General features: G+C 35.2%; 3 protein-coding genes across 3 annotated transcripts; 1 reads left to right on the forward strand and 2 right to left on the reverse strand.

The window, feature by feature from the left end:
* Positions 1-44: 44 nt before the first annotated feature.
* On the forward strand, positions 45-801 carry LOC124636757. The gene is made up of 3 exons (XM_047172888.1): positions 45-151; positions 340-554; positions 661-801. The coding sequence occupies exons 1-3, from the start codon at positions 45-47 to the stop codon at positions 744-746; spliced, it is 408 nt and encodes a 135-aa protein (XP_047028844.1). The 3' UTR covers positions 747-801.
* A 5,461-nt stretch (positions 802-6,262) lies between these two features.
* LOC124637148 lies at positions 6,263-9,249 on the reverse strand. Its single transcript, XM_047173497.1, has 2 exons — positions 8,978-9,249; positions 6,263-6,449 (listed from the first exon to the last, which is right to left on the reverse strand). The coding sequence occupies exons 1-2, from the start codon at positions 9,179-9,181 to the stop codon at positions 6,309-6,311; spliced, it is 345 nt and encodes a 114-aa protein (XP_047029453.1). The 5' UTR covers positions 9,182-9,249; the 3' UTR covers positions 6,263-6,308.
* Positions 9,250-10,649: 1,400 nt separating this feature from the next.
* LOC124637057 lies at positions 10,650-11,809 on the reverse strand. Its single transcript, XM_047173375.1, has 2 exons — positions 11,579-11,809; positions 10,650-10,795 (listed from the first exon to the last, which is right to left on the reverse strand). The coding sequence occupies exons 1-2, from the start codon at positions 11,786-11,788 to the stop codon at positions 10,655-10,657; spliced, it is 351 nt and encodes a 116-aa protein (XP_047029331.1). The 5' UTR covers positions 11,789-11,809; the 3' UTR covers positions 10,650-10,654.
* Between the last annotated feature and the right edge of the window lie 1,506 nt (positions 11,810-13,315).

The raw sequence follows: 13,315 nt of genomic DNA on the forward strand, positions 1-13,315 counted from the left end.
TACCCACATATTTTTAGTACCTAATTATTTGTAACTTGTTGACAATGTACAACGGTGGTATTTTCATTTTTGGCGCTAAAACGTTTCACAAAGAAAGGAGGCGGGATGCCATTTCTGCTTTGCCGTTGGAAATGTCTTGGAAAATATTTTCGTGAGTAACTGACGATGAAGGCCATATTTTAAGTGTTCCTTTAATTTTTTTCTGTTTTTGAGATTATGAGATGTTTTAATATCTTTGTTAATAATAACAAAATTCTTTCTCGAATATGATTGGTAGGTACCTGACAAAGCCTTTTTCTAGCATTACCTGCTTACTGAAAATAAACTATTTCCATCCAGTTACTTGGACGACACATCATTGCAAATTGCAAGTCGCACGCACAAAACATGGGCGCGCATTATTACGTCCAACAAAAAATTAAGAAATCGACTGAATAAATTCGAACTGGCAATTAAACTGGGTTCAGCCAGCTTGGCGAAGTTCTATAGAAGAAATAAAAGAAAACTGCGTGCCCAGAAGGGGAAAAATTATTTGCCTCTTTGCAAAACAACGGGTAAGTAAGATTTTTTTTATGATTTTGACCACTTTTTAGGTAAATATTTAATTTGAATTAAATTGATAGGTACCTACATTATTTAGTGAAATTTTTGTTCTTTCAGTTACTACTACAGAAAAAACAATATTGAAGACAAAGAGACCAGGAGACGAATTTGTTGTCTACACAAAAAGATTTAAACTTTACTGACTAAATATTGATAAGAATAAAACTGGACATTTAAAGCTGACATTCAATAATAATAAATTCAAATCGAATCGAGAAATTATGAAGATAAAAATCTAGCGTCTTTCAAAAATGTAAAAATACTTACATTATCTAAATGTTCGTACCGGAGTTTGAATTATGACCTCTTGCATAAGAAACGGTATAACGGAACTGCATACATTAGATCCATACATTGCATTGGTAGGTACGTACGTACGTGTATGTCTGTACCATGGAGATCAAAATGGCTAGCGGAGGTGCCATAACAGAAAATCGCCTAAGAAAGTAGCGCGCCAAAATGCGGGTGAGCGGGAGACGAGGAACGTTAACTGTTTTCGCCCTTATATGCCTTATTTGGACCCGATTTTTTTTGTAATAAAAAAAATCGTTGACAGAGGGCTCAAAGAAGCCGAACACCTCGTTAGTTCACCAAAACTGTACGAATTTGACCTAGAAGGAGCCTGACCTACCTGCATTAAGGCATCTCCACTCATCTGTCCTGACTCCGCAAGCTATACATTGCATCTATAGGTGGGTAGGTACATATAGAGAGGTACATGTATGGTCGTACGATCCATACATTATCTGCTGAAGTAAATTGTAAAACATTTCATGTGTGAACCGAGCCGACGTGATATACGAGTGTAGGCGATGCTTGCGTTTCCACGCACATTACATGGTGTGGAAATGTACTGTTTACATCAAAATACTTTGTTTATTGGTTGATGCAGAAAGCTTTGGAGATAAGAGTCACATGGAACACATAAGAGTGACACTTTATTCGATTTGCGAAGAAATATGATCCTTTCTATTTAATTGCATGAAACCATGTTTTTTTTTAATGAATGAAAAACAATCTATATAGGTCATGGGGAGTGGGGAATGATTAGGGTCATGGCTTTGAGACCTAAAGTTTGCCCAAGTAAATATGAAAAAACACCTCACACAACTTTCTTCGGAAATGGGAACGGTCTGTGTTCAACGTGGATGTCCTATGGGTAAGATGATGAACATATACTGTTCCAGAAATGACCCTTGTTTTAAGCACGATAAAAGAATAAAAGTACTTTCCTTACCTTAGTGTTGCTCGGCTAATAAATTCCACTAACATTTGAAACAAGTTCAACAGCAGTTGCCCTCACATCAACTCGGCACTTTATCCACGGCCTGAGACTTCAGGGTGCCGTAAGGAAGTCACGTAAAAAATTAAATAAAACTTCGCTCCACTGAATATTAGTACGTGCAGAAAAAGATTACTCCAAACTTCGTTCGGAGCATCTTTATTTGCGTCACTTTTTTATTACTTGCTTTCGACTGTTTTGAAAGAAAGTTTTTCTTTCATTCCCATCTTTTCTTTTGTCTGTGTTACGTTTTGTTACTGTAAGTAGGTATGTTAGTTGGAATATTATTCAGTTTTGCAGTCAGCAACCTTTTTTGTTTTCTACATAATGAGATGCAGTTGTAACTATAGGTGCTTATTTTTTTAATGACATTTTCGTACTTACTTTTTTACTGCAGACAGCTAGAGTTATTACTGCACTGTATGACTGCATGTTTCCATTATTATTCAAAGATTTACCCACCATTCTTTCAAGTACTAGGTACTTAGATTTTTATTCGTTAGCAAAGTTGCAAAGATGAAGCCATTTACGTTTTAAATTCCTATAAAAACGCTTTAAGGTTTAATAAAATTTAAATTCATAACGGCCAATGTGTAAAGATGCGGATAAGTAATTAGTTTGCCTGTCATACCCCTGTCACAATATTTGGACGACGAGAGCCCGGAAAGCAACAAATTCAGTGCGAGTACTGTGATGAATGGACGCACACTTTATTAGTCAATGAGGTTTAATAGCTAACGGGCATAGACTATAAAGTTAATTGATAGCAAATAGTGATTAAATGCTAGCTCATAGAATTATGTAGATATAGATTCGATTTAATTTCCAAGATAACAACAGGAAGTGCCTAATATTCTGCTTAGTATTGAGCATGAGCGAGCTTGAAAAAAGTTATTCCAAAGCAATCACCCCATATAAAACTAAAAATAAAACAAAACTTAAAAATTTTACACATAAAATATTTCTCAGACTCAAGACTCGTTAAGATTTAGGTCAAGTTCCATAAAAGTAGATTTCAAATGCCACACATCCCAAAGTCAACGAGATTCCAAGATGGCGACGGCTTCAAATTGACACATCCGTCGGGGTCTTTGACGCGGGCCCTCACCGGAAGCGCACTTACAGCCTCCTGATATCCACTTCAGTGAAGACCTTCTTCCTGTTAAAGTGTCTCCACTGACGACTTGTGTGTCGATCTTTGTAAGTAAGATCTATTTTGTTGTGTCCTCCTTTGCGTCAATGAGACGTTTAAGAAAAAAAAAATGGCGGGCAAAACTTTTTTTGGTCTGTGTTTTGTTTTCTAGTCTGTGTTTTGTTTTTGTTGGTCTGTGTTTGATACATTATTTTTAAGCTTTGTAGAACTAAAATAATAGAAGTCCTATTTTGTTATGAACATAATAAAATTAAAAAGTGATTTTCATGCTTAATTTATAAAAGCTTCAGTGTTTTTATTTTACGTGAGTACCAATGTAATTAAATTATGAAAAAAAAACGGTTGTCTGTAAAGTCGGTTTACTGACGATAGTCGAACGTGACAACGTCATAAGAAATTGATCGTCAGATGTCGAACGTTGCCGAACGCGGAGGCCGATCGTGCCTCTTTGTTGCTCGTTGCGTGCTCTCGCTTGCACTTCAAACCTTAAACGGAACGCCTCAGAGCGAGGTAACGCCGCATGAGTCATGTTTTTTCGTGCGTGCAGCCGGCTCCATCGATTTATAAGACGTTGTCACGTCAAAAACTAACAAATAGACGTGAGCATTCAACTTTACCTTCCTGTGTTAAACGAGTCACCTATCCGCAGTTTGTGACATTGCTCACAACATTTTAACAGGCGCTTGTGCTCAATGTGTTATTCTTATTAATAGCACAGTGGCCGATCGCATCGAATGCTGCGTAGCATGTCGTGGGATCGATTCCTGCACGTCAAACCAGTTTAGGATTTTATATGCATGTGGGTTCATATTTGTTAGCATACCCCCACGACAATTTAAGGGCAAAACTTTAAAAATAAATTGGATACAACTGCTTACCGAGGTATTTAAGCCTTATTTAAACTTTCTTCAAGAGCAGACGTTCGTGTGAGCACTTTTTTCCGAGTGTCACAAGCCGTGAGTATTTTACCGTAAAATTCTGGGAACAGCAACCAATATTATACCCATGAATTACCTTTAACTAACCGTATGTGTGTTTAGGCGTGTATCGGACAAATATTTGCAGGTGCCACAGGTTAAGTCACCAACGGCCAACAGGTTACGGGTAATTGGTTTTAATAAATAACTTGTTTGTAGGTGAATGGGTTTTCCTTATTGTTTTATAAGTAAACACCATGAAACTTCAGAGGAAGTAAAGTAGGTTGTGGATGACCTAATTCTTTGAGAGACTTTCAGAAACAAATTAACATGGTAGTGCATGATTGATCATATGCATAGTGATAGTGAATAATCTGCACTAAGTACTACTACTACTTACCTACTTATTATTTATCGAATCACAAAGAAACACTTCAGACGATTATAAAGACCATGTGTACCAAAGTGTGAACGCTGAAGACTAGGAACCTGTGGCGGACTAAAACCTGTACAGTCGGAACTTTTTGTGTGTGTGTTATGTTTTATATTTTATTAATTTTTCTCCTTCAAAAAATAAACTGACAGATTACAATATTTTTACAATCTTGATGAAGCATTTTTATTTAGTTAGAATCCTGCGTATCATGCTTATGAGCATCTCGCTTAGATGCTACAAACCTATAATGTCTGAAATCATCAACAGAAGGTTTGTTTCCAGCATTTGCGACGGTAAAAAAGTTGATGACGAGTGTGAAAGCTGATATTACTAAGACGTGTAGGTGTAGGTACCTAAATATAGCGAAGTAGCGATAAAATACCAAGTTATCCCCACTTCAGAACCTGAAAAAACCATTTAATTCTCTCAATCTTCCTTCAATTCCCATTAAAACACAAGAAACTTTAGATATAAACGTTTTAGACACTGGTACCATAGCGCATTCACAGCATATTTCACTAAAATGAAATATGAGAGCGCGAGTTGTGACCTGACAGGAATTCGTATTAGCTCCAATGGTTGGCCAATTTGAAAATATCTGCGATACGTGCCAATGCTCCTGAAGTATTAGATTCTCTGAGAACTTTTGTTCTGATTTGATTTTGTAATCTGTATTAATATAAAGCTGAATAGTCCGTTAGCTTGTTTACTCCGATTCAATCGGTCCAATTTGTCTATTTTTTTCAGTGTTATATAGTCTATAGCCCATTTATCGAGGAGAGCTTTAGGCTATTTGTTATCCGGGCACGGGAAGTATAGGGCCTATCCGCGGGGAACAGCTACTATTAAATAAAAGAGTTTATTGTCTCACTTTTTATATTTTTCATCACTTTTTTACGTTTACACGTGTAAATGATTATCTCAAACTTCTAGTAATTCTAACCGTCTTACCACAAAAACTTTTAAACGTCAGTTTATGCCTTGTCTAAAAAAATGTCATATTCTGACGTTGACATATGGTTCATTTTGCAGCCGCATTTTTTTTAGACAAGTGTAAAACTGGTGTTTAAGTTTTTGTAGTAAGGCCATAAATGTTTTTTAGGTTGACCTTTAGATAATAGCTGCCCATCAGTGCCTAGATTCGTTAATTTTATCTCGTCAACTTTTTTTCAATTTTAATTTATAAACAATGGTCGCCTGATAGACGTATCAAGAAATTGTTTGGAAAGGTTAAAATAACTTGTTGAGTTTATCGTTTCACGTGTACCTACCTACAATAAAATAAAAATATTTAGGTCAATATTGAGATACGGCGATTTTTTAAACGTCGGCAGCAGATCTTCCAATATTGATACAAAAATAGATTTTTAGTGGACGCGAAAATACCGGGATAGTAAATTGAATTATTACTTCAAATACTTGGTATTATAGGCTCTTTAGTAAGCAACAATGTTAAAGTAGATACTCAATCAAGTTATAGTCTTGCTACTTATAGGCGATCTAAACTTAGCTTTCAATAGTTCATTCCATTATTTCCAGTTTCTTGGCCAGATTTATGTAGGTACAATTATATTTGGAGGGCATTTTCTTCCTAGAGGTGAAATCAGGATCTTTTACCAAAATTATGCCCAACATTACATTTAATTAGCTAAACAGCAGTTTTGGCATGTTTACTTCAAAAAAAAAAAGATTATATTCACCATAGAGATTCAAGCAGGGTTCTAGAACTTAGCGAAGTTCTAAAAAGCTACCTATAATGGGAAAAAAAAAATATCAGAGACCTGTCCAATATATTTGGTGAGTTTTGACCAGATGTTAAATAGAAAACAGGTAAAATCTCCAATATTACATTAGAAAAATAACCACACAGATACTCAGACATCATAACTGATTCTTTATTGAGCAAATGTTTTATATTTAAGCGTAAATGTAGACGTCGAAATCGATCTTCTCTCCACGGTCACTCTTGAGCCGAAGGTTGACGAAGTTAAAGCCGAGTCCACCTTGAGTCACGTTGGCTGAGGCACCAGTGTGGGTCATGTCGAAGGCTAGGATACCCTGGAAAATAATAGGTATAATATTGATTAAATAAATGATTATCAAATGAGTTAAGTATTTCACAGGGAGAGAGACTCGAAGTTCTTAATATTATGTTGTTTTGGATATACATGAAGCCCTTTAGACTTTGACCATCGTATTACAAAAACTTTTAAACGTCAGTTTAACACTTGTCTAAAAAAATCTGATTATAACGTTGAAATAAGGTCCATTTCGCAGCCACATTTTTTTAAAACAAATGTTCGACAGATGTTTAAGTTTTAGTAGTAAGACCATAAAGCTTATAGTAAGCTTCATAAAAAATCTTTGTTTTTATTTTATTCCTTTTGGTTTAACCTGCGTCTCGTGAGAACTACATCCCGCAATGGGATAAAATATAGCCTATGTCACATGGGGATAGTTTAGGTTACCAGCTGTGAAAGAATTTTTCAAATCGATTTTGGAGCCCTTAGGGTGAAAATTAAATATTTCGTCTTTATATTATTATGAGTACCTTTGTAATATAAATAAGAACAAAGTTTTATTCAATACATAAAATGATTAGTGGACTCATTTGGTTAGTTATTTTTATATAAGAACGACCTATGTATCTGACTTCCTGTCCACAGTGAAAATATAGCCATTGCTAAGACAGGTTGCCTCATTATACAATAAGTAGCTGGAACATGATAAAAATTATGTTATATCATTCTTAACCTCTCACTTTAGAGAAAAAATATCTGTATTATAATGAGCTGTAATCTGGTGTCAGAACTGATAACCTTATTAAACAAAATGTTATGTCACAGAATGTTTGCACTATTTATAGTCAAGTATTTTATTTTACTAAATGAAGCTACGTTGGTTTCTTGTGTTTCGAGATTTTCTTTCCTTTAGGCTCTTGAGTTTTTATCCTTTAACTGGGATTTCTCAAAACTGAAAATGAAATATGATCGACCTATATTTTGTACATTAATATTAGGTTAAAAGTAGTAAGTGAAGTAAGATTAAAAGTAGAAAGTATGTGAATGTTCCTACATTTATACAAGGGAGATTTGCACTATTTAACTGTAACGATAACAAGACCATAACCAGACATGAAATTGCCTTCTTTTGGTCAGATCGGCGATTTGATGACTAATATGGTTCTGTTATCGTTATAGTTAAATAGTGCAACTCACCATATGATAAGTATCAGATCATTCAACTGAACTGGAAAACAAATGAGTACCTATTAGATTTAGAATCATTATAAAATTAAGTAGATAGTAACTAATTAAGTGGTGAAATGATGATGAAGTCATGATTCACGGTACGGTACTTATTGAAGATATAATATTTGATACATCATCAAGTATCACTGCATCATTATCAGAGTCTTGATAACAAAGAAAATTGCACTTAATTAGTGTGTGAAATCAACAGGAAAACTAGGTAGGTATTTCTTTGAAACTAATAATATTGTGAAGAGGTTTGATAGTGAAGACCACTTTTTATGTTTGGATCTATGCAATATGGCCTGACGATCTGGAGAAGGTTGCATATGGTACATAATGGATTTCGTCTGCCTAGACTACGCAAAGTATGTGATATCTAAATAATCTTTTCTGTCTTTCCGTCAGTCGCACAAAGCCCCATTAAAGTTAAAGCTTCATAAGTCTATTGCTGACTCCTTCTTTGTCGTCAAGATAAAAAGTGTCAGCATTATATTTAATGGAGTTTTGTGCAACCGAAGGTATGCCTGTAATAGCAGCCACCAATTTTCGTGCACACGTCCCTTACACCTCGCATACCGCTGCCGATCGCAAAAAAATTGCCTCGGGTTCTTAGCCACCATTATGTTTAAAACGAACATAAACATATTATAGGTATTTCATTTCATTGTTAAAGGCAATGTAAACAATGCGACTTTACAAGCGGGAAATACGAGTCATTCATTCATATGGGGATCCCCTTTGCAATGAGGTGTCCAAATGACATCACACTTTAGTTTTCCTTAAGAAGTACATACAATATTAGCTGTAAGTTAATTTTGTCTATAAATAACCCGTTGAGAGAACACATATAACTTTTACCGGTCATTTAGTTGTGATTGCTAAAATAAATTTTAATTAGTAGCAGTTATTATTAGTTTTTGGTCAATTAACAATCAATTGTAACCTAATTGCTCTAACAATCAAAATAAACAGTCGATTACAATTAATTGTACATAATTATTTAAGCATTTTATTACTGCAGTTTAGATTTCGGTTTTAGGTAAATAATATCTGGTAAATATATTCATTAGGTATTATTATAGTTCAAGCTTATAACAAAACTATAAAAACTCAATATCCGACGACTTTAGGTTAATTTTGCACACACACTAATACATAGCCATACATGATTAAAGAAATAAAATTGGCAAAACCTCGGACTATCCCCAATTGCACCAAATTCTTCGTACTACCAATCATAATATAATATTTTATAAGCCATCCAAACTATGCCTATTTTTTTAAAGCTACGAAAAATAGCCCTACACAATCTATAGTTTCTAAAAATCTCACCTGAATAGCACGTCCAGCATTAGAAGGAACGGCGGGCAACGCGAAGTACATGTTCTCAACCCTCTTTCTGAAGACCTTGGAACTATACTGGACGCTGTGGTGGTATACCAGAGGCCTTAGAACATTGGTACCCAAGAATGTGTGACTGCACTCTACTGCGAGGACCACAGCAGCCAGCAAGAAAACAATTGACAGGACCTTCATTTTGAATTTGGAATTTAGCACTAGACGTCTGTCTTCTGCAGCTGATGAGCTGAGAATGAGTATGGAGTATTTATTTGATTCATTTTGTATTGTTTATGCTTGTGTCTCTTATCTATGGGTGATAAGCGTCAATGTAAATCTTTGGTGTTGTATAATACCCAGTGTGAAGTTTTGTTTGTATGTAGCTGTACGTTTTTTTGGACTTATTAGATAGCAATATTGACATTTTTTTTTCGAAGGAGTTAACTAGCTGATTAGGTATTTAATTAGGTTTTGTAGAGGTTAGAAGGAAAACACGTGAATACTCGTATTATGTAAAATGACTCGGTCGGTATGTATTAAAATATTACTCTTACTTGAATATCTGTCATTAATTTATAATAACTAAGTACCGGTTATTGAAGAAAATCTGCGTCATATGATATGTCTCATTGTAATTCTTAGTAAACATATCTTCACTTTATTTGCTTTTCTGGTAATTACCACAGTGAAATTATAAGTAACAGTTTCTTTTACCTTGCAACCAATTGTATCATCGTTTAAGTGACTAAACATCTGGCTATTAACCAGAAATAATTTCTCAGATAGATAACATCTATTTCTAGAAGTTGAGCTATACCCAGTATTTCATAACTGGAAAAGTCCAAACCGCCCATTTAATTGCAATTCTAAATATGAAACGTAGGTATTCCATTCTTCTTATTTCAAATACGAAAAACGTATTCTATTCCAAACTTAATTAACCAAACCATCAAATGCACTACAGAATAATAAAAAAAAAAAACAAAATGGAACAAAAGCGTTTGAAAAATGATCCTTTATTAAAAGCAATAGCTAAAAAAGTCTAGATTTAAAATAAAGCTTCTGGAGCCGTCAGTTTAGTTTACCGCGAGTCGAACACGGAATCTGCAGCTCGGATTGGCCGGGAAATAACAAATGGTAAAAAACCGAATTCACCTGATAGCGTGTGACAGACCAACAGACGCGATGTTGGCCTCGTTTACACAGGCGTGTAATGTTCCTGTGACGTCAAACGTCAAGATAAAAGTTGCATTTTAATTGCTCTTGTGTTTTTAGGTTTGAAATATGAGTCGCAAAAATAGGTATACAAAATAGCGATGGAGCGGATCTTTGCATGGTAATTTGCCACTTGCAATGGTGCCATAGGATTTTAGACTGCTTAGAGAACTGTCCCAATTTCAAGGCAGAGGCCGAAATCAGGATAGGTTAACTAAGCAAGGGTTAAGGTCAGATAGGCAACTCATCATCATCATCCTCCTGCCCTTGTGCCAATTTTATTTGGGGTCGGCGCAGCATGTTTTTTCCTTCCATACTTTTTTATAGATCTGCCGTCATCTCCCAAGTAACATTCTCTCTAATCATAGGCAACTCATTAACAAAAAAATATCTGTCTGAAAACCGACTGGTGCAAGTTTAAAGAAAAATACATAATGCAGTATTGTTAACGTGTATTTAAGCATAAATATAAACATCGTAATGCAACTCCTTGTTCCTATCGCTCTTCATGCGGATATCTACGAAGTTGTGTCCGATGCCGCCGCGCGTCACGTTGGCTGATGCCCCGGAGTGGGTCATGTCGTATGCTAGGATACCCTGAAAAAATTACGAGAATTTTATAGTCGTTTTCTAATGAATTAAAGAATTGCTAAACTAATAATTCTTCTTCGCTTCCTGTTCCCAATTTTATTTGGGGTCTACTGGGCGCAAAATGTCTTCCACTTCCATTCTTACCTGTCACTCGTCACACTAATAATTAAAATTTGGTATTTGAAGTAAGTATTATTTTATTGAGTTAAGTTAATATGAATAGCCCCACCAATATGCTACATTGTTTAACAAGTGGATGGATCACGCAAAAATGGGTAACGAGCCATCGATCTTTATTCCACTTAACTAGAAATAAACAATCTTGTACAATCTAGGACTTTTTACACAAACACATATGAAACAAATAAACTACTCGAAATGATGATTCAATCAATTAAGTAGGTGGTTGTTTTAGTGTAATTAATGGCTAAAAGTCATTATTATCAAAATTATTCATCTTTAGTTTGATAAGTGCCTATTCAAATGGCGTATGGTAACAAAACGTGCTTCTGAAAACTGCACGTGGTAAGTCACGAGCAGATTTTAATTTTATTAGAGCACTCTTCAGAATCAAAATAGTATCTATACTTTGAAGAGCTTTGTTTGTACTTCTTGACCGTTTTGAAAAATTCAGTGTTAGGCTACTTTTTTAATTTAGATGTGCTGAATGATTTATACGTAATTCTTAATTTAGATGTACTCCGCCCTAAGACGAGTAAGACGACCCACTGACCGGGACGTCGGTGAAACCACTGAAGAAAGCTGGTATAATAAATAAAAGTTTAATACCTGTATACTGCCTCCCGGAGCACCCGAATAACCCCGATAAGCAGGCAGCGTATAGTTCAAATATTCCACTCTCTTCTGGAAAAACCTCGAAGGGAACCGAACCTCCTTATGGTACACTTGGGGCCGCAAAAAACTGGTCCCCATAAACGTATGACCACACTCCACGAAGACCACTGCAGCGAGTAAAAGAACTAGAGTGTAGATCTTCATTTTGACCTTAAAATTGGTCTCCAAGTTCACACTGCGTGGTCTATTGAACGAATATTAGAGTTGTTGCTAAGCTTGTGTTTATATTTTACCTGTTATCGAGTCATTTTGCATCGTTAGTGAGTAATTAGAGTTCTGTATTTTTTCTCAGAGCTGTGATGTCGTTCGTAACCGACTTCTAGTAACGAGGAAGTTCTGAATTCGTCAGTTTATATAGATATCTTCTTAAAGACCCCCGGGCCCATTTGGATATTTTTTTTTACTATTTATAGAATACTTGGCTTCGCCAGTCCTTTTACCTTAGTCCTTTTGGCGAAATAAATGCAGAAAAATCGTCAACATTTTAAAATCAATTCATCATTAATATTATTTGTGAATAGTTTAGACAAGTTGTGTTCATTGAGAAAAAAAACAATTGTAATACATTCGTAAATCATTACCAAGTACGGAACCTTCTAAATTTTTCCTAGTGACCAGCCTCACTAGTGTTACTATTAAATGTCACTTGGTAACAAATGCACCAGTTAAACTAACGGGTATGTTATCTATCAGTTATTGATTTAAATACCGTAAAATATGGTCACCTTATCCTACTACTTAATCGTTCTACTAATTTGTGGGTCGTGTTAATGGTGTTCATTTAATTAGACATGTATGTTAATAGTTTAAGGGGTTAATAGTTCTCAGGGTCTAGTAGAGAGTAAGAGGGGCTCGTGGCTAAGAAACTAACGCATGGTAAAACCAAGTTCAGGAGCTTTAGAGCGGTCGTTCTGTGGATGTGCGACCATCATCGTACGGAGTTTCAAGTATTTTGGAAGACCCGGCTGTCATTTGAACATTGTTTGGCAGTCTTTAGGGGTATTTAGAAGCCAGAAAGCCTGATAACCAATCTTATCAATTGGTTGCCCTGCTAGTAAATGGGTTGAGAAGGTCACATAAACAGTCGCTCCTTATAAAACATTAGAAGGTACTCAGCTGCATTCGGTGAGAATGGAAGCTGAACCTAAGATAGTTGTGACAACGCTAGGTAGATGATTTTAGAGATTTCTATCATTATTATAATTAGTAGGATATGACGGAACGTCTAAGATACGCTACGGTGTAACAGTAACCCAGTCGTTTTTCACAAAAACCTCACGGACTCGTTTGCCGGGAGGTATCAAAATATTTTGCCAAAAATAGATTTGTGGGCTTTTTACAATGCGATACCGTATTTTGACTGGTGATGCCGTATTTAGGAAGAATTTGTGATATTCAGATTTATTGTGAACTACTGCATATTTTGGGCTTGGATTTCGTAGAAGAAATTGTTTATTTAAAACCGCTTTTAATTTACTATTTCCTGGTAACGTTTAATTTAATTTATCTGTGGTAGATACGATGCTCTTAAAATAATTATATTAATGTTGGGTAAAATTACCAAGAAGTTGATTGATAAAAAGCACGTACAGAAAAAGTGTTTAGAGAAAAATTAATTTGACGAGTTTTTAGGTAAATAGAGATCAATTTAATACTTTTTCTTAGAATTTT

Source organism: Helicoverpa zea, chromosome 15 (genome assembly GCF_022581195.2).
Source record: "Helicoverpa zea isolate HzStark_Cry1AcR chromosome 15, ilHelZeax1.1, whole genome shotgun sequence".
In the NCBI taxonomy this organism is placed as follows: Eukaryota; Metazoa; Arthropoda; class Insecta; order Lepidoptera; family Noctuidae; genus Helicoverpa; species Helicoverpa zea.